A 22,408-nucleotide genomic window follows, 5' to 3' on the forward strand; every position below is an offset into this window, starting at 1 on the left:
CTGTCAATGTAATTCACCAAAGTAATAAATTAAAGTAGAAAAACCATATAATTATCTTAATAAAGGCAGAGAATCCATTTGACAAAATTCATCTCCTGTTCATGACGAAAATTCCAAACTAGGAATAGAGAGAAACTTCTTCAACTTGATAAAAAGCATCTATAGCTAGTATCATACTTGATGATAAAAGACTAAATGTGTTCCTCATAAGGTCAAGAAAAAGGGTGGTGATTCTAATAAGAATTTTTATTTTTTTTTGTATTTATTTATGATAGTCACAGAGAGAGAGAGAGAGAGAGAGAGAGAGAGAGAGAGGCAGAGACACAGGCAGAGGGAGAAGCAGGCTCCATGCAGGGAGCCCGACGTGGGATTCGATCCCAGGTCTCCAGGATCGCGCCCTGGGCCAAAGGCAGGCGCCAAACCGCTGCACCACCCAGGGATCCCTAATAAGAATTTTTAAAATCAAGTTTGGTAGGCATCAGAACACAAAGTCAATATAAAAAAGTCAATTCTGTATATTAGCATTGAACAATTAGACTTTGAAATTTTATTTTTTTAAATATTTTATTTATTTATTCATGAGAGACAGAGAGAGAGAGAGAGGCAGAGACACAGGCAGAGGGAGAAGCAGGCTCCATGCAGAGAGCCCAATGTGGGACTCGATCCCGGAACTCCGGAATCACGCCGTGGGCTGAAAGCGGCGCTAAACCGCTGAGCCACCCAGGGATTTCCCAGAATTTGAAATTTTAAATAGTATTTATGATAGCATCAATAATATGAAATACTTAGAGATAAATTTAACAAAATATATGCAATACCTAGATACTGGAAATTGTGAACTGTTTCTGAAAAAAAAAATTAAAGATCTAAATAAGTGATGAGATAGTCCATGGTTCTGATTTTGTTAAGATGCCATTTCTCCTCAAATTGATCTATAGATTTAACACAATCCCAGCCAAACTCACAATAGGCTTAAAAAAATAAATAAAATTGGAAGGTTTATCTTACCAGATTATAAGACCGAAACTATAAAGTTACCTTAATCAAGACAGTGATTGATGTAGATACATGGATCAATGGAACAAAAGAGAGTCATTTTTGAAAATGGAAAATTACTTAGCATTAAAAACAAACTACTGCCAACAGGTAACAACATGGATATATCACAACAGCATTATCCTAAATGAAATAGGAACACGTGAAATTTTAGAAAAAGTAGAACTTTAACAACAGAAAGTAGATGAGTAATTGACAGGGCTCATGAGTAGATGGCAAGGAATGGACTGTAAAATGGCATGAGAGAACTTTTGGGGGCAATAGAAATGTTGTTGATTGTGTTTGTGGTGACACCACTGTGTGCATTTGTCAAAACTCATTGAATTGTATATTTAAAATCAATGAATCTTACAGTATATGAATTGGACTTCAATAAAATTATCAAAAATTAAAGATAGAACCTTTTAGACCTTCAAAACTAATAAAGAACCAGAATTAACAGTAGAAAAAAACAATAAATTCCTATAAATAGATACATTAATAAATACCTATCTTTGAAAAAATTAATAACATGACAGATCTCTTGCAGAATCAATCAAGAAAAAACAAGAAAAGGCACATAGACACTATTACAGGAAAGGGAGATCTGAACTACAGGTAAAGTGAAATGGATGGATTCCTGTCCAGCAGTGAAAATAAATGAACTGAATCTACATATACCTAAATATCTTGAAAATATAACTTTGAATTAAAATAAGTTGCAAAACGCTCTATCCAATATCGTACATTTGTGTAAACATTAAGCAAACAATAGTAGGCATTATTTATACATACTTACACATACAGAAAAACTTTTAATTTTTCAATTAAAATTTTTATTATAAATGCTCATTCAGTACATGAGAATTAGAATGCTAAATTATCAGCTTCAAAATATTGGTTTCCCCTGGCAGGAAGAAAGCCTGAAAGAATGGGTGGTAGGTGCAAGGGGAACTTTAGCTATATCTTTAATGTTTAATTTCATTTATGTCCCAGAGAAAATAATAAAGACAGAACTGAAGGCAAAAGAGAAAAAAAAAGCAAAATGTCATGATCGTTCAGGCATTTTTTAATATATTTTTTATTGGAGTTCGATTTGCCAACATGTAACACCCAGTGCTCATCCCATCAAGTGCCCCCCTCAGTGCCGTCACCTACTCACTCCATCTCCCCACCCACCCCCCTTCCACTACCCCTTGGATCTTTCAGGCATTATGGGGAGTACATATAGGTATCTGTTATATTATTTTCTGTACTTTTGATATGTTTGAAATGTTTTACAATTTAACATCATTTTTGAAATTGAATAAAGCCAGCCAGACTTTAAACTTCACACCACAAAGTGTACTATCTGAGAATCATATTCCTAAGGAATCTCACAACTGATACAGCTTCCAGATTTACAAACAAAAGTCAATACATATTAGTTCTCTCAGAAAACTTCCTCAGAGGTATTAATAAACTGAGGATCAGGTCAGTGATTTCTTTTTAGTTTTTTTTTTTTTCAATTTTTATTTATTTATGATAGTCACAGAGAGATTGAGAGAGAGAGAGGCAGAGACACAGGCAGAGGGAGAAGCGGGCTCCATGCACCGGCAGCCCGACGTGGGATTCGATCCCGGGTCTCCAGGATCGCGCCCTGGGCCAAAGGCAGGCGCTAAACCGCTGCGCCACCCAGGGATCCCCAGGTCAGTGATTTCTTAATTACACTTCGGCACTGATTTTTTGAAAGATGCCAGTCAACCCTAGTGATCCATCAGATAATGGCAGCATGTCAGCAAGCAGATACTGCTGCGTGATCAAATTATCAGATTAAATTATCACTGAGGGCAAGTGAGAGCCCTGTGATACCGCCCTTGCAAGTGAGGTCAGAGATTTATCTCTGCTCAGAAAGAATTCAGTGTGATTAAAATCCAGCCTGTAATGGACTGTACCATGTCCTTCCCCTATCTTAACACTGATCCCTTGGAATCATCGTCACCTGTCTGGATGCTTGGCTCACCGTAGGCACACAATAAATAATTGCTGGCTGACTGATTAGCCTCCAGGAAACAAAATCCCATAAATAGGAAGATTGTGCCTACTTATCCCTGGCTCCTAATATGGTGGACCTAGCATGAGGTAGGAACCAGCAAACATATTGAATGGGTAAAGGTAAAGCCAAAGGTGCTGCTACTTCCATGAAAATTTCCCAGCTCTCTCCAGCCAGAAGGATCTCTTCCTTTTTTTTTTTTTTTTTTTTTTTTTTTTTTTTATTTATGATAGTCACAGAGAGAGAGAGAGAGGCAGAGACACAGGCGGAGGGAGAAGCAGGCTCCATGCACCGGGAGCCTGATGTGGGATTCGATCCCGGGTCTCCAGGATCGCGCCCTGGGCCAAAGGCAGGCGCCAAACCGCTGCGCCACCCAGGGATCCCCGGATCTCTTCCTTTCAAATGTTACCCTCTTATAATGTTTAACACCTATTCTCAGGTACTTGTGTTTAGGTCTCATTTTCCATTACTACCTTTATTTTTTTTTTAAGATTTTATTCATTTATTCATGGGAGACAGAGAGAGAGAGAGAGGCAGAGACACAGGCAGAGGAAGAAGCAGGCTCCATGCAGGGAGCCCGACGTGGGACTTGATCCCGGGACTCTAGGATCACACCCTGGGCCAAAGGCAGGCGCTGAGCTATAAACCCCTGAGCCACCCGGGCTGCCCCCATTACTACCTTTAGACTAGCTTAAGATCAAGGACTGTTCTTTTTTTGTCATTTATTACAGAATGATGGGAAATGGGGAAAAAAAAGTCTCAAAGCTAAAATTAATTCATTTTTATATTTTATTTTTCTAAGTTCAGCAGAACCATAATGATTTCAAAGTGTGCAACTTCAAACCACTCAAAATGAAATCCCACTTCCATGTATTTAGTTGGTAGCTGAGCAATGGGCGATGACATGTGCCACACCACCTACAGGGCCAGTGTGCCTGTTTGCTCAGCTATTTCCCATTAAACACCAGCAAACAAAGACAGCTGCCAAACATGTTCTAGGTCAGTTGTTCTGTTTGTAAACAGTAAGTATACAATAATTAACAAGATGTAATCATTTGCAAACTGGATTTACACAGAATGAAAGAATTTTTTAAAAGGAGAGAAATTAAGGTAAGTCTTAAGTGCTTAATGACCCCATTAATTGAGAGGGAATTGAAGAAATTAAACAGACGAGGTAATGGCCTTGGAGCCATTAATCTATTCTGAGAGTACTCCTAATGTTTACCAGGTGATTTTTGTCTGAATTAAGAGCTGAGAGTCAGTCTACTTTCTCACAATAATTTTTGGATCTGGTCAATCAGAAGAATCACTTGGAAAGCTCTTGAACAATATAGATCCCTGGATTCTCTTCATACATCCTTCATCAGAATCTCAGGGGTAGAGCTCATGCACATGGATTTTTTTAAGAGCCTAACAGGTGATTCTTTAGAAGTGCTAGCCAGGTTTGGACGTTATTGTGCAGGATGTTTTCTCAAACTAGACACTGCTGACATTTTTGGATAATTAATTGTTGTGGATGCTGTCCCGTACATTATAGGATATTTAGCATCATCCCTGGCCTCTACCCAGTAGATACCAGTAGCACCCTCCCTTCTGCAAGTTGTAAAAACAAAAAACAAAAAACAAAATATCTCCAGACATTCCCAGATTTCTCTGGGGGCTGAAATCACAATCCATTTAAGAACCACTGCTTTAGAACAACCCTAATAGAACTTTCTGCAATGAAGGCAATGTCCAACATTGTAGCCACAAGTCACATGTGGTTATTGAGTACTTGAAGTGTGGCTAGTACAGCTAAGGACTTGAATTTTAAATGTTATTTTATTTTAACTAATTTAATTGTAAAAGCCACATATAACTAATGCTATCATATTGGACAACACAGTTTTACAAGATTCAGATCTGACTCCAGGCAGTGAAATCTATACAATGTCTTCCCTAAGTACTTTGAGACATGTCATGTAGAAATAATTTACATGAATAGAAATTCTAGGGCAGCCCCCGTGGCTTGGCAGTTTAGCGCTGCCTCCAGTCCAGGGCCTGACCCTGGAGACCCTGGATCAAGTCCCACATCAGGCTCCCTGCATGGAGCCTGCTTCTCCCTCTGCCTGTGTCTCTGCCTCTCTCTCTCTCTCTCTCTCTCTCTCTCTGTCTCTCTGTCTCTCATAAATAAATTTAAAAAATCTTTAAAAAAAACATAGAAAATCTACCTACCTCCCTGTCTAAGTCAGAAAAATCTCTTGGGAAGTTATGACTAATGGAAACTTTACTTGCAGCTTTTCTAAGTGTTGTCTAGGAAATACTTTTTATTACTACCCTTTATATCCAGATTGTGATACTTAAAGCAATCTAACTGGGGATAACCCCCTTCAGTCCCAATCTTGATCTAATTTTATTGTCAGTCCTTAACATTTTCTTAGGGAAAATATTCCATTGCTGTCTGGTTTTTGTCAATTCTTAGCAGTTAAACACAAAGTTACCATATGTCCCAGCAATTCCACTCCTAGATGTATACCCAAGGAAGATGAAGACATATGTCCATACAAACACTTAAACATGAATGTTCATAGCTGCATTGTTTTTTCCAGTTTTATTGAGGTATAATTGACATACAGCACTGTATAAGTTTAAGGTATATGGCACAATGATTTGACTTACATAAAAGGTGAAATGATTACCACAGTAAGTTTACTTAACATCTATCATCTCATATAAATACAAAAAAAAAGAAAAAAAGAAATTTATTTTCCTTATAATGGGAACTCAGCATTTATTCTAACAATTTCCATATATACCATATATAGGTATTAATCATAGTCATTAAGTTGTACATTACATTCATAGTACTTATTTATCCTATAACTAAAGTTTATACCTTTTGACCACTTTTATCAAATCCCTTCTCCACCTCTGGTAAGCAACACATTTATTTTCTTTTCCTTTGTTTTTCAGATTCCACATATATATGAGATCATATAGAATTTATCTTTCTCTGTCTGACTTATTTTTCTTAGCATAATACCTTGAAGTTCACTCATGTTATTGCAAATGGCTGGATTTCTTTTGTTATAGCTGCCATATGTACACCACATCTTCATTACCCATTCGTCTGTCCATGGACAGTCAAATTGCTTCCATATATTGGCTTTTGTAAATAACACTGCATAGCTGCAATATTCATAATAGCCAAAAAGTGGAAATAATCAGTCTAACAACTGATGAATGAATAAATAAATGTATATCTATCAATGGAATATTACTTGGCAATAATAAGGAATGTGGCCTTGATATATTCTACAACAGGATGAACCTTAAAACTATGCTAAATTAAATAAGCCAGTCACAGAAGACCACATACTATATGAGTCCACTCATATGAAAGGTTTATAACAAGCAAATCAATAGAGGCAGACAGTAGTTTAGCAGTTGTCTAGGGCTGGTGTGAAATGAGGATGTATGATAACTAATGGTTATGGAGTTTCTTTTTGGTGGGATGAAAATGTTCTAAAATTAGATGTGATGCTGGCTGTACAATTCTGTGATTATACTAAATCTATTGAATTATACACTTTAATAGGGTGAATTGTATGGTTTGGGAATTGTATGTCAACAGAGTTGTTAAAACCTCTGTTGGTGTAATTCACTCTATTGGTGTAATTCACTATATTGGTGTAATTCACTCTATAAGCAGATCTAACAAGAAAACCTGCATGATAACATCAACTGGTGCATAATACTTATTACAAACTGGAAGTAGTTTTTGATAATGTTATTATCTTATTCCAAAATGGTCTCTCCACTGTTTACTAGCACTCTCATTTCCAAGATAATTGAAGTGACCCTGCATTACCTCCAAACTCAGGCTGAAAAATGTTAAGCCTGGCCCTTACTCAACAACAAATTCTTCCACTCTACGAGCCCCACTGCAGGACAGTGAATTCATTCAGAGGATATTCTGCATAACCCCAGCCTGCAACTAAAATGACCCAATCTTGTAATTTCTGAGGTCCTCTCTAGTCCATAGGAATAATGGATTCATGAACATTACCAATGAGAAAAGATAAAGGGATAAGAGATATCCTAGTCTATCCTTTTGTCACAAGTCAGTTCAGTCAGACCCTGTACTGGATTAAAGTACTAAGTCATGGAAGATAAACAGCTCTGTCAGGTAATTCTAAGAGGACATTTACTTTTAGGGCTTTGAGTTCTCTAAGTAACCCCAGATAAAGCCTGTTCTTTGACTCTCAGCTCATCTGATTCAGAACACTTTACAAGAAATTAAACATTTCAAAAAAAAAAAAAAGAAAAGACATGAAACATTTCTAGGTTTTCCATTATAAAGCAAGAGCTGGTACTAAAAATGACTGCCAGACTTATGAAGCTTGAGCATGGACCACTCAGGAGGCCTCCTGGAAGTGTGCAGAAGAGGAAAGGAAAACAGAAAATATCAAATGAGGTAAAATTTTTCATCATATAAACCAAAAAAAAAAAAAAAAGAAAGAAAAAGAAAAATGCTTAACTAAGGCAATTTTGCTTTTATTGTCCAGAAGAAAGAATGTCGAGGGAAATTAAACAGTTTGTCTAAGTAGTTAGGTAGAGAATGATGTCCAGAGAAGTAGGGGCTCAGATTGTAAGGCAGGAAAGAATAGGCTGCTTCTTCTTCTTCTTCTTTTTTTATTTTTTATTTTTTTAAGAATAGGCTTCTTAAAGGAAAATTGTGTAGGGAGGAATATTAATTCAGTTACTCATTCAGTAGACAAGGCTGAAGATCTTAGGTTACAAAGCAGTGACATGTTTCTGACCTCTCTTCCATTCACTGAGGATACAGACGAACAAATACTTAGAGCATTTATGAGAAAAGCTAAGTCCTTAGGAATGGTTCTGGCAAGAGTCTGAATTATTGGGAGGACAAGTGTCATCCTCAAGACAAAATGCATTAACTGTACTCTGAATTTCTTATAACTAGATAGAGTGCCAGCCTTCCCTGGCCCTCATCATCTAGCTTGGTAATTACATCCCTCTTCTGTGTTGCTGGATATACCCTTAATATACCGCTTCAAATTATGTAAGATTGTTATTTTTTTCAGCCATTAGAAAGGACAAATACCCACCTTTTGCTTCGACGTGGATGGAACTGGAGGGTATTATGCTATGTGAAGTAAGTCAACAAGAGAAGGACAATCATTATATAGTTTCACTCATACAGGGAATATAAGAAATAGTGAAAAAGATCATAAGGGAAAGGAGAGAAAATGAGTGGGAAAAATTAGAGGGTGACAAACCATGAGAGACTCCTAACTCTGGGAAGTGAACAAGGGGTAGTGGAAGGGGAGGCGGGCAGGGGGATGGGGTGACTGGGTGACAGGCACTGAGGAGGGCACTTGATGGGATGAGCACTGGGTGTTATACTATATGTTGGCAAATCGAGCTTCAATTAAAAAAATATATATATATATACATATATATATATATGATTGTTACTTTTTATCTTCTTTCATCACAACACAGTAAATTTCATAAGAACCAGGACATTGGGGCAGCCTAGGTGGCTCAGCAGTTTAGCGCTGCCTTCAGTCCAGGGCCTGATCCTGGAGACAGGGATCCAGTCCCACGTCAGGCTCCCTGCATGGAGCCTGCTTCTCCCTCTGCTTGTGTCTCTAGCTCTCTCTCTCTCTCTCTCTCTCTGTCTCTCATAAATAAATAAATAAAATCTTAAAAAAATAAAAAAAAAGAGCCAAGACGTTGGCATCAGTGTGGTTCTCAGTTTTCATGGGTGTCTTCACAGAGTTTCTAAGGTTGGCATACTTTCCCACCACTGGTAGTGTTTCATTTTCAGGTATTCCATAGGCCACTTGGCTCCTTCCCAGGTTAGGTAATTCAAAGATTACCATACCTGGACTCTGCTGTAAGACCTGTGGTAAGTCAGATTGTAATGTAATGCTAAATTCCATTAGTATTTGGGCTCGGCTCCAAAATTGATGCCTTATTCAAAATTGTGCCCTGGAGTGGATTTAGTGTCATTGCTTTGGCTTCAAGTCAAATATTTTTTCAAAAAACATTGTCACATGGACTTGGGACATTTGAACTGCACTTACCCAGTCTGGAACCCTGGGAGCTTCACATAGATTCCAGCCATCTATGTGAGATGTTAAAGAAACAAATTGTTTAGTGACAGTTATGAAAGAATTAAAGCACCATCCCTGTTGCCCATCTTCATGGAAGGGGGCGTGGTGGGAGCAGGGTAATATAGCCATTGAAGAGTCTGATGTGTATCTCCAACCACATATCCACATCCAAGATATGGACTCAGAAATTTAATTATGGTCCTTGCATGTTCCAAGTCATTAAACCTAATCCCAAGTTTTGTCCCTTTTTTTTTAACCCCTCTGAGTAGAACTTTTGAATTGCAAAATGACAATGGATTGTCTGGATAAGAAGTGTGATTCCAACAAATCTTTCAGTTATGATCTTTCCATTTATCCCACTTAAGTAAAAGGTATAACACACACAGTTTCTTTTTTCTGGACTGCCTGTGTCAATGCAGACTCTATGTCAGATTGAAAAAAGAGAGAGAGAGAGAGAAAGAGAGATAAATAAGGTCCATGGGTGTCCCCCCATGCGGCGCCAACTTGTTTGAGCCAGTCATTATCTCCAGAGCTATAAGAAGACCTTTTGGAACTCCACCTGCCTCTCCTGCCAAGGCTTCTGGGATTAGAGACCAGAAGACAGAAATGCTCTGTTCTTTATTTCAGGGAGCACACATAGATGAACTTTGGAGTGAAGAAATCGTATTTGTTGAAACCTTTGCTCAGAGTTATAAATCTATGTGCCGCGTGGCAGGGATGTCTCTAACTCTGGAACAAAGAACAAAGACCATTTTAGTTAGTCACACTGAGGAAAATACTGAAGACGTAGAAACCACAGGAGTGTTCATAATATCCCCCCGCCTCCTCCCCTCCTGGAAGACCACCTGCTTTCCCTTTAACTCAAGTAGAAATCTCTTGGCACATTCCAGCTCCAAATCTAGGGTTTTGAAATAATAAAGCTAGTATCAGAAACATTCCCCAGACTCTTACAGATACATTTTTAATGATGATGAATTTAGATCTTTCATAAAGCCATAAAACCTCAATGTAGCCAATAGCCTGGAAGTCATGGTGTTTCACTTCATCATAGAAGTGAGGGAGTAACTAAGAACCAACATCACAAAACCCCTCAGAGGCCCCCCGACTCCTACGACACCTAGAAGGATTCTTTAAAACATTTATCTGATTCATAAATATAATATATTTTCACTGTATAAGAATTTTTTAAGTTATAGAAATTCCAGTTAGTTAACATAGAGTATAATATTAATTTCAGGCAAACAGTACAGTGAAAAAGGAAAATACTTCCATAATCCACCACAATACATTTTGTTCACCATGCTCTGTTGTGATTAAAGAAAAACTAATATGCTAAATCTTACAGAATAAGAAAGAAAACTGTGGATTTCTACTTATGATGTTTAAATTCTGAATTTTGCAACTTACAACATAAAACATCAAAGCATACTTGGACAGGGATCTTCTTTGAAACAAGAGGAGATTACAATAGGTCTGAAAAATTGTGAAATCAAGCCATCTTCAAGGGAGTGTGCATAGCATGATATTCTCTATACAGATCCTGGCAGTGCCAGGAAAACCTTGCACTCATAACTGGCCAAATACTGCAGGGTGCAGCCCATAACCAGTAGAGGGATTCCAGAGGTGCGTGCTATTACCCCTGAGTTCTTATCACAGACACTGAAATTCAAGCAATTAAATTAGAGAGAAAGCAATCTAAAGTGGGTGAAAACAGAATGATTAAGGTTTGTGGATTTGTGTTGATCTTGCACTGATTAGGGCTTCCTACAGAAGATGCCGACTTCCCTGCAGAAGTAAAGAGGCCGATCTATGGAGGGTATTTCCTAATATCATGTGAAGTTATCCAGGCTTAGAAGGAAGGGAGGTCTGGCAACAAGCAAGATGAGCTAGTGCTAAACCAGGTTCTGTTGTCCTTAATTCTACGTGTTTATTGAGGTGATATTTGGTCTGGAGTATTCTTTAATTGTCCTGTAAACGCTGCAGACCCTGTAAAGTCAGATCTACTTACAAATAATGGCTCCATGGATCTGGAATTGATGGCTACATACCCTTGCCTTGTTCATCTTGCTTTCCATTGCATTCTTCAATTTTCAACTCTAAAATGTAAAAGAAAAATAATTGACACCTCTCCTGGCCTTGTCATCTGCACAGTTACAGAGTTGGTTGGATGGGGTCACCACCAAGATCCCCTGCTCTACATTCTAGTTCTCCTCTGCTCAGTGGTCCTAAAGATTGGGTGTCCTGCATCAGGCAGGAGCAGTGTGATTACTACTCCATGTCAACAGTGCTGGCCTGTTGGAAAAGCTGTGCTATTTACTGTTTTAAACCAGCTACCTTGTCCCTTCTTTATGTTACAGCACTGACAACCCATAAGCCCACTAAGACTGTTCCCTTTAATCTAAGGACACAACTGCATCTCCTTCAAACCTCAATGAGGAACAGAGTGAAACCAAATCAACAGTGGTGTAGAAAGACAATTGCCCCAGTAGTAGCTCAAGACCCCTGGTGAGTCAGGTCACATCAGACGACTCCTCTGAAGCTCTGGCCAGCTCAGGGTCTGAAATGGAATTGAGTGAGGGAGTCTTCATTCTCCAGAGATCCAGAATGAAGGGGTCAAGAAAACAAAGATCTATCCCCAAACGCCAAAGAACACCATTCCTGAGTAGTACAGATGCATTTGGTAGAATCTTTGCTATAGAATCAGAAAACTCACTCATAGAAACTACATGAGGACATTCTGTTTATCCCCCTGCTTTCAAATAATTAGCAAGGATTCATTGAATCACTTCCTATACCCTTAAGCATGTACTGGGATGGAATCCAACCCATAGCATTTTTCAGGACTTTAATTATCTCAAAGTATCCTTTGGTAATCTTTTTCAACGTCTCACCAACATCAGCTACCCAGTTAATATCTAACCTAAATCCTTCCTGCCACTTATTGAAGCCATTTATTTTCTTTAATACCTTAGGACATATGGGAGAATAGCAGATAACCTTTTTTTGGAATCTATTCTCAGCGTGTGAGCGTTCCTTTTGCCTTGATTCCAGTGAACAGAGCATGCAGGGAAGAATCTCAAAGAACATAGACTGATTAATTCTCCAAATAATAAAAAGAATCAGGAATAAAGTTGTTGTGTTTGATTTTTCTGTATATTAGCTTTGTGATCTTGGGTGATCTTGCAACACCTCTGAATTCTAATTTCTGCTTTTGTAATATAAATATAATACCTAAAGCAAAGTTCATTATAAAGGTTCTAAAGGCTAATATATGCAAAAAAAAAAAAAACCTGTCAACTGTGAAGTACAATAAAGATGCTAGATAGAGTAATAATTATTCACATGTCATGAGGATTAAGTCTGAAGAATAATGGTTAAATAATGTTCAGAGGATGTGGAGAAAAGGGAAGCCTTGTATATTGCTGGTGAGGATGGAAAATGGTGCAACACTGGAAAATATTATGGTGCCTCCTCCACACAATTAAACACAGAATTACCATATGATCCAATAATTCTGCTACTGAGTATATGCCCCAAAGAACTCAGTGCAGGGATTCAAACAAACATTTGCACACAAAGATTTATAGCAGCATTATTCACAGTAGTAAAAAGTGGAAACAACCCAAATGTCCACCATGAATGAATGGACAAGCAAAATGTACTATATGCATATAATGGAATAATATTCAGACTTAAAAAGGAATGAAGTTCTAGGGCACCTGGGTGGCTCAGTCAGTTAAGTACTGCCTTCGGCTCAGGTCACAAATTTAGGGTTCTGGGATGGAGCCCCACATCAGGTTCCTTGCTCAGTAGGGAGTTTGTTTCTCCCTCTCCCTCTGTCTGTACCCCCACTCATGTTCTCTCTCTCTCTCTCTCTCTCTCAAATAAGATCTTTAAAAAAAAAAAAAGAATGAAGTTGTGACACATACTACAACACGAATGAACCCCAAAGACAGTATGCTAAGTAAAATAAGGCAGACACAAAAGGACAAAGATTGTATGACTGGTGTCACTTACATAAGAGTAGTCAAACTCATGGAAACAGAAAGTAGAATGCTGATTGCAGGGGTTGGGGGAGGGGAATAATGGGAAGTTGTTGTTTAATGGGAATAGATTTTTCAGTCTGGGATCATGAACAAGTTCTTGAGATGGATGGTGGGGATAGTTGCAAATTAATGTAAATTAATGTCAGTGAACTCTATGCTAAAAAATGGTTAAAATGGTAAGTTTTAGGTCATGTATATTTTACCACAATGAAAAAAAAGAAAATGATAGTTGCTACATGGCTCCCACTCAGCAGACGATATGGGGGATACAAATATAAAAGAAAAGATTGGATTGACTGGACACTATATAAAACAATCCAGCCTAATGGACAGCACTCTGTGAGCAGAGGCTGCTCTGAGAGAAGGGAGGAGGTGGTAGTGAGTGTGCAGGATCAGAATGACCACAGAATGCCGGCTTCATGGATGCACAGACCGAGACTGGGTATAGGTCTCTGAATGGACATAATCAAAACCTTCATTATTTTCAGGCCTAGGAAGTATTTTCGAGCAACAACCCCTCCTCTTTCTACCTTGGAAAGCACCCATTTTCCTCCTGTTTCTGCATAAAATCCAGGAATCTCATGCAATACTGTGTTGTGCCTTCATGCCCAGAGAACTAGAGATTAGGATCTTCAACACCCATTTGAATTGCAGGGATTGCGGAATGGGAATAATTTGGGACTGGGAGGGATGGCACAGAGAAAATCAAAAGGCTAGGTATTGATTGACAAATTACCTGGGGTCAACTGAGATAAGCAGCAGTAAACCATTAATGTCTGCATTCTCCTCTCTATGGTGCTAAAGACTAAATGTCCTGCATCAGGCAAGAACAGTGTGATCATTACTCCAGGTCAAGGCTGGGCTATTTAAAGTCTTAAACAAGCTGCGGAGGTACTACCTTGGTGCTATAAGCACAAACTTTTTGGTGTACCAAAAAAGATGAAGCACTTGTTTGGTAATGGCAGAAAAAGGGTATCGTTGTGGATTGTATAGAGAGTGGTGACATCAGGCTGAGTGATATAATGGGAAGGAGGGTGGACTTTAGTGACAGACATAAGGTCAAATGCCAATTCTGTTACGTACTACCTTGTGAATTTGAAAATTATTTCACCCACTTAGCTTCTCATATATATGGCATAATACTACTATATTACTGGGTTTGTAATGAGATGGTGACAGTTTATATAATGTCCCTTAAACATAAAGGGCCCTTTAATAATGAGAAGAAAATCAAGGGGGAAAAAAAAAGGTTTTTAGAGAGGGTAGCTATGATTGCTTCTAGATTATAATAAAAATAGCTGAAGTGCACAGAATTAACATTGTCCCCAGGACTGTCCTAAGAACTTAGATTTTGAACTCTTAATCCTTGGGAAACTTCTATGAGGTAGGGACCGCAGTTTACATTTGAGGAAAGAGAAGCAGAGAAAGAGTAAGAAACCTGTCAAGTGTCACAGAGCAAATAAATGTTGGCACCAGAGTCCATATTCTAAACTGCAATAATATAGACCAAAATGATATTTGGTAGCCCCCTAAAGAACAAATTCACCATGCATAAAAATATGTAGCTTTAAAAAAAATGTAGCTTTGGTTTTAATAATAAGATGATCAGAGGAGACAAAAGAAATGCACGTTTAAATCTCCATAACAAATCATAGAAAGGTTATTTTATGGTCATACTAAGTTTCTTTTCAGCAAGGAATTCTAAAGATAAAGATAAGAAAGAAACATATATCACCATGTCATATAAATAAGAGACTTCATTTTTATATATAGCCATTAAAATATTTAAAGACATGAATACAATGATTTTCATTGCTCAAGACTTTCATATTTTTGATAATTTTAGAATTCAAGAGTTTTAATATAACTATATTCAATATGTACACTTTCCCCAATTAGTATTGAAAAAGAAGTAGATTGTCTACAAAGAGACTTGCATGGTTTTCCACAAGTACTGATTCATAATATTCTTTTATTATTATTTATTCTTTTATTATTATAAAACCATACCTCAAACATACCAAACATATTATAGAGGAATGTGAGGTTGCTCCGGCTCTTTACTCATTACCCTTATATGAGTTACAGAAAGAAAAGTGTGGGCCAGAACACTTCAAAATCCATGGAGAAATGGAAAGATATTCTGCTGGTCAGTGATTGGCATAAAAAACACAATGTCAGATCTAATTACAGAAGTCACTTAACAGGGGTTCCCTAGGTGGCTCAGCGGTTTAGCGCCTGCCTTTGGCCCAGGGCGTGATCCTGGAGTCCCGGGATCGAGTCCCATATCAGGCTCCCTGCATGGAGCCTGTTTCTCCCTCTGCCTGTGTCTCTGCCTCTCTCTCTGTCCCTCATGAATAAATAAATAAAATCTTTAAAAAAAAAGAAGAAGTCACTTAAGAAATAAGTTTATGAATTAACAGATCACTTAGCAAATAATAAAAGAATATTATGAATCAGTACTTGTGGAATATAGGAAACTTCATAGCCCTGAGTGCCTTTCTAATGAAACAAACAAAAAATTAATAGCACTCAAGATATTAGAAAAAGAACATAAAATAAAGCCAAGGAAAGTAGAAGGGAAGACTTTATAAAAATAAAAGCAAAAATAAATAAATTAGAAAATGTTAATATTTTTAAATCAAAATTCAATGTAATTGTGATTTATCACATTGGGGGATTTAAGCAGCAGGTCTCTATGGTACTCAGTGTCTTCTCTATCATTAAGTAGTTGTCAAATTTTTTCAAATAAAACTGAATACCCACTCCTGATTAAAACAATAACACTAAGCCAAGAATGGAAGGAAACTTTCCTAACTTGATATGGCATATCTACCAGAAACTCAGATCACCTGTCTTATTTGGGCAGATACCAAAGAAGCTTATTTCCCACTTAGGTGTTAGTCCAAGGCAAGTATTTCCTGTCAGCAGGAAGCTCTTCTCCACAAGGCTTTGTGCATACTCAGATCTTCTGACCCCATCTCCTAGAACCTCATCACCTTTATCCAAGCTTCAAAAAGAATGATGAAGAAGTACAAATGAGAACTTTTTATGGGCCTTGCATGAATATTGTTCACATTGCACTAGAGACAACTTAGTCACCCGGAGCTACAGTGAAGGAGGCAGGGAGATGGATTCTAGCTATCTGTCCAAGGAGAACGTTGGAAAATTGTTTCAGTGGACAGTGCTCTCTGCCACAGTCAGCTTTGCTGGCTTCATGTATCTACACATGCCCTTCTTCACACTCACCTGCTCCCTAAGAGAAAGGACCCCAAATCCCAGGCAGGTACTGCATTCATCTCAAGGTTCAAGAACTCTGAGTATTGTACAGTCCAATCCATCAAATATCAGTTTGGTTCATTATGGGGTGGGTTGATGACCTATACACTAAAAAATATTAACCATTCCTGCACACCCACCCACCTAAGACAAGTTAACAGAGCAGGGAAGGACATTACCAATAAAAACTTTCATTTTAGAAAGGAGGGGATGGAACACACACCAAATCTCACACCAAACACAAAATTAAAACCCTGATGGATCCATATCTACACATGAAGTATCTAATCACAAAAGATTGAACCATGATATATTAAAAGGCACTATAATAAAAATAGATTTTAATTATGTATTAGGAAGATATCCTGAGCATGACACAACATCTAGAAATCTTAATGGAAAAAATGGACAGGTCTGTCTTTGTAAAAATGTAAAATTTCTGTATCTCAGAAGTTACCTTAAACAAAATTAAAAGGCATATATAACAAATATTTTCAACATAGGTAACAATTGCGTACTATCTCTAATACCAGTGAGAAAAAGGCAAACAACCCAACATAAGAGTGGAAGCTTTGCCTTCCAAATAGGAAACCAACTGCAGTGGTAATGTTCTCTCCTTCCCCAACCTTCTCTATCCTTCTTCTCTAAGCCTTAAATTTCTTTTTTGAGTATGAGAATATACATCTTACTCGGTAAATTCAAAGAGACATTTTTAGCTAATAAAAATTATGAAAAAGTCCTGAGAATCTAAAAATACACAGGATAAGTTTGAAGAGGTTAACTGCAGCCTGGAATTTGTACTGGGGCCTTTTGGAAAGTATGTCACAGAAGAAAGCAGCATCACCAAGGTTATTTCATGCCTTCAAGTGGTAGAAGCCAGGCGCTATGAGGAGGGATCCAATGCACCATGACAGGAAATAAGCTGGGATACCCACCCATGTGTAGCTCACTCCCCTCCTCCACATCCATTCAAGTCTATCCTTGGGTAGGAGCCATGCTGACGGGGAGCAGAGCCTGAAAACCCCCAAGATGGAACAACTTCACCCAGAATATTGGCTTCTAAGATACCTCACCCAGCATACATCCCATCTTTTTCACATTCTCCCTGAAACCATTGTAGTGCACAGACCTCAATAGCTACTTCTACACCTCTCTGAGGCTGGCTGTGGGACTAGGATAGTGTCCAAACAGGGGATACAAACCACAAAGATGAGCCCATATGGAAAATCACCAATATCTGGCATGAAGCCACCATGGAAATAGATAATAACGCAACAGAAGAATTATGAAAAATTAATAGAATGATAAGAAATTGACTTTACAACAAATTTAGTGTCTTCAGGTATAGCATGATGTCACCATCAGGAGCTGTCTGTTATAAAATGAACCAAACACAAACCTTAGAAATATAAAACATAATTACTGAAATAAAAAATTCACTAGATAGGAATAAAAGAATGGGGCCAGCAGAGAAGGAAATTAGATATCTGGAAGACAGCCTAGGAATGAAGCAAGAGGTGAAAAAAAGGTGAAAACTTAAGAGACATGGAGGAAAGTTCTATAAATCATAGCATCTAATAGAGAATAATGAGGATAGAAGAGAGATAAACTCAGGAAATAACAAAATAGAATTTCTTCTCACAGTTGAAAAAGCATAAATCCTCAGATTGAAACGGTCCACCAAATATAGAGCAGGATTAAAATAAATAAACACATAAAAAAACACAAAAGGCAATGTACAAAGGTAGTGACAGTTCAGAACATTAAATATACAGTCAATATGCTAGGCATGAGAATAGCTACAAGGATAAAGAGAAGCTGTGGAAGCTTCCAGAGAGGGTGAGAAAATGACTATTCACAGTAAATCTAATCAGATTGGCATTAGGTGTTTCATCAACAGTGCTGGGTGAAAAAAAAAAGACATTGAACAATATCTTTACTTTGCTGAAAGCAAAGAAGTTCAAATCTAAATTTCTATATTCAGACATATTATTATTGAAATGTGAGAATGACATAGATTTTTTTCAAATACCCAGAAAGTCAGAGTTTTAACAACTCAATAGATGCTGTCTGAAAACTTAGAGAACTATAAGAGAATATACAAAGAAAATGAATCCAAGACTTAACAACCAACTGCAGTTAGCAGAAAAATAATACAACTATTTTTTTCTATGGGATATAATTAAAAGATTATTTTAAAAACAAAATTTTGGTGCCAAAATTTCAGATTACATCAACATGGGATGTGGAACATGGAAGCAGCAAGGCTGATGAAGAATTCAGGAAAATAAAAGCATTCGAAGATTCATTAAAAATGATCAGTAGAAAGTGAGTAACCTCAGAAGCGTTAGAAAAATATAAATTTAACAACTTAGGATAAAAAGTTAAGCATAACCCCTAGAAGCATAATAAAAAATGTGTGTGGTTTTCAAACTAGTAAAGGAAAAGAACAAAGGAAATCTCAGTAACCCATAAAAAGGCTAAAGGGGAAACAAGAGAAAGGATGGTAAATTCAAACAAAATGACATGGCAGGAATAGGTCTAAATACATCCAAATAATGATAAACACAAATTGGGTAAATTTGTTTTATAAAAGGTGAAATAGGTTTGATTTTAAAAATCCAGCCATGTGCAGCTTACTACAGAAAGCCAAAGCTGTGATTACTCCAAGTTTGAAAACGTATTCCCAGAAACTATTAACAAAAAGATACTAACAGCACTATCAATATTACTCAAAACAGAATTGAAACTCAGAAAAATTACAAGTTTTAAAAAGGACATTTCACATTGTTAAATAATTCATCATGATGATATAATAATCATGAACTTTAATGTTCCTATCATCATTTGGAGTACATGAAAAATTGGTAAAATCACAAAAGGAAATTAGCAAATCCACATCTGAGAGGTCTATTAAAGTCTCCCACTACGATGGGACAACTGAGTACTTAAATAATATAATTAACAAGCTTATGCTAATAGATACGCATAGAATTCATACTCAACAAAGAATATATAATCTGCTCACTCAGTTAAAATTTGCAAAAAATTGGTCCTACAGAGAGCCACTAAGAAAATTACAATAAATTTTTTAAAAGATATATAGAAATACATAGACCACTTCAATGAACATAGTATATTAACACTAAAATTTTTTTAAAGTTAAATCCAGGGGTACCTGGGTGGCTCAGTAGTTGAGCATCTGCCTTCGGCTCAGGTCGTGATCCCAGGGTCCTGGGATTGAGTCCCACATCAAGCTCCCCATGAGGAGGCTGCTTCTCCCTCTGCCAGTGTCTCTGCCTCTCTCTCTATGTCTCTCATGAATAAATAAAATATTTATAAATAAGTAAATAAATAAATAAAGTTGAATCCAGGCATCTAGATATTTTAAGTCACTTCTAAATAGTTCATTGCTTAAGACAATGTCAAAATTGAAATTTCAAATTATTTGGAAATTAATAAAAATAAAAGCACCCATATCAGAATCTAAATGTTTTGTTCATGGACAGATATATATGGCTTCAAATGCATTATACATTAACCTAAGAAGCTAGGAAATAACTCAAATAAACCCATATAAAGTAGAAAGAAAAAATAAAAACTATAAAAGCAGAAATGGGTAATATAGCAAACAACTCCATCTCTTCTGCCTCCTACCTCATTTCTTCTCCTTATAGCAAAACTCTCCAAAATAATCATCTAACTCTCACTGTCTCCAGTTGCTGTCCTCCATTTTTATAAACCCTTCCAACCAAGCTTCCATCTTCAACACTCCACTAAAATTTATCTTGTGAAGGCCACCACTTGTACATATCAACTTTAATTTTATCTGACCCATCAGTAGGTTGATCATGTACTTTTGAGAGTAAAGGGCAGTGTTGTTAATTATTATGCCTGAAAATAGGCATAAACTGGGGCATCATATCAGCAGCATTTAGTGAGGATCAGCACATGGCATAGAGTACATAAAAAAATATTTATTGAATAGATGGTATGTATCAACTCCCCAAACTCCCACTTTTTCTTGTTTTGTTGTTAATTGAATATAATAAAAATCTTTTGCAAGATCAATCAAGGAAAAATGCAAAGCCACAAAAAACACATTAGCAATGAGTGAAAGTCATAGAAACACATATGTCAAAGATAAAAGGAACTTATGAGAATACAACAACTGTATACTAATCCATTGGAAAATCTAGATGAAATGAATATATTTCCTATCATAAAAATGATTAAATTTGACCTAAGGTGGAAGAGAAAACCTGAATAAATCAATCACTGTTTTGTTTTTAATTTTTTTTATTTATTTATGATAGTCACAGAGAGAGAGAGAGGCAGAGACATAGGCAGAGGGAGAAGCAGGCTCCATGCACCGGGAGCCCGACGTGGGATTCGATCCCAGGTCTCCAGGATCGCGACCTGGGCCAAAGGCAGGCGCCAAACCGCTGCGCCACTCAGGGATCTCCTCAATCACTGTTTTAAAAAAATATTTCCAAGGGGTGTCTCGGTGGCACAGTCAGTTAAGCATCTGACTCTTGGTTTCAGCTTAGATCATAATCTCAGGGTCATGTGGTCAAGGCCAGGGTCAGGCTCCACACTCAGCAGGGAATCTGCTTGAGACTCTCTCTCTCTCTCTCTCTCTCTCTCTCTCTCTCTGTGTGTGTGTGTGTATGTGTGTCCCTCCCTCCTGCTCTTTCTCTCTCTCTCAAATAAATAAATATTTTTAATATAAAAAAATAAACTTAAAAAATATTTCTCAGCTGCACCATGGGGGAATTAAGAAAGCTGCTGGGGCCAGTAAGAAACTCCTTAGGGGAAAGTTACATAGTAATTTAAATTAGAAAATTACATGGTAGAAAGAATACAGTTTTCGTAATCAAAGAAACCAGGTTCAGCTTCATATTTCCTGATTTCGAACTGTATTATAAAGTTATCATAATCAAAAATAGTATAGTATTTGCATGAAAAGAGGCACATAGATCAAGAAAACAAAGAACCCAGAAATAAACATGCATATAGTAAGGTCAATTAATTAATAAGAAAGAAGCCAAGAATATACAGTAAGGAAGGGAGAGTCTCTTCAACAAATGGTGTTGAAAAAACTGGACAACCTCATGCAAAAGAATGAAACTGGATCCCTATCTTACACCACATACAAAAATCAACTAAAATGAATTAAAGGCTTAAATTGAAGATCTGAAACCATAAAACTCTTAAAAGAAAACATCAGTGGACATTGATCTTGGCAATGATCTTTTGGATTTGATGCCAAAACCAAAGTGAAAATAAACAAGTGGCACTACATCAGACTTGAAAGCTTCTGTACAGCAAAAGAAACAATCAAAAAATAAAAAGTCAATTCAAATGATGTATATGATAAAGTGTTAATGTCCAAAATATATAAAGAACTCCCACTCAATGACATAAAGCAAATAATTTGATTTAAAAATAGGCAGAGGAACTGAATAGGTATTTTCCCAAAGAAGACATACAAATAGCCAATAGATACATGAAAAGGTGTGCAATGTCACTAATCATTAGGGAAATGCAAATTAAAACCACAATAAATAACATTACAGCTGTTAGAATGGCTCTTCTCAAAAAGAGATAACAAGTGTTGGCGAGGATGTGGGTACCCTTTAGCATTGTTGGTGAGAATGTAAACTGATGTGGCTACTATGGATAACATCATGGAAGACCCTGAAAAAATTAAAAATAGAACTTCCACGTGATCCAGCATTCCCATTTCTGGGTATATATCCAAAGGAAATGTAAGTTAAATAGGATATCTAAGAAATATCTGCATTTTCATATTCATTACAGCATTATTCACAGTTACAAAGATATGGAAACAACCTAAGTGTCCATCAGCGAAAGAATGGATAAAGAAG

At 37.1% G+C, this 22,408-nt stretch overlaps 1 protein-coding gene across 18 annotated transcripts in view; it reads right to left on the minus strand.

Moving 5' to 3' along the window:
- Positions 1 to 22,408, minus strand: part of TDRD15 (tudor domain containing 15) — an 82,358-nt gene that overhangs the window by 49,799 nt on the left and 10,151 nt on the right. For 5 of the 18 annotated variants that reach the window (XR_012003218.1, XM_072767587.1, XM_072767590.1 and 2 more), the window contains exons 3-4: positions 19,696 to 19,831; positions 9,163 to 11,288 (exon numbers count right to left, since the gene is read on the minus strand). Coding sequence is in view for 13 of the 18 variants with exons in the window: in XM_072767587.1 (XP_072623688.1) it covers positions 9,163 to 9,203 (41 nt within the window). In the remaining 5 variants the exon portion in view is untranslated. Of the gene's footprint in view, positions 1 to 3,257; positions 7,477 to 8,178; positions 11,289 to 19,695; positions 19,832 to 22,408 lie in introns of those variants that run through there. The other 13 variants (XR_012003216.1, XM_072767601.1, XM_072767600.1 and 10 more) reach the window with 9 other exon arrangements.

This window comes from Vulpes vulpes, chromosome 8 (genome assembly GCF_048418805.1).
Source record: "Vulpes vulpes isolate BD-2025 chromosome 8, VulVul3, whole genome shotgun sequence".
NCBI lineage: Eukaryota > Metazoa > Chordata > Mammalia > Carnivora > Canidae > Vulpes > Vulpes vulpes.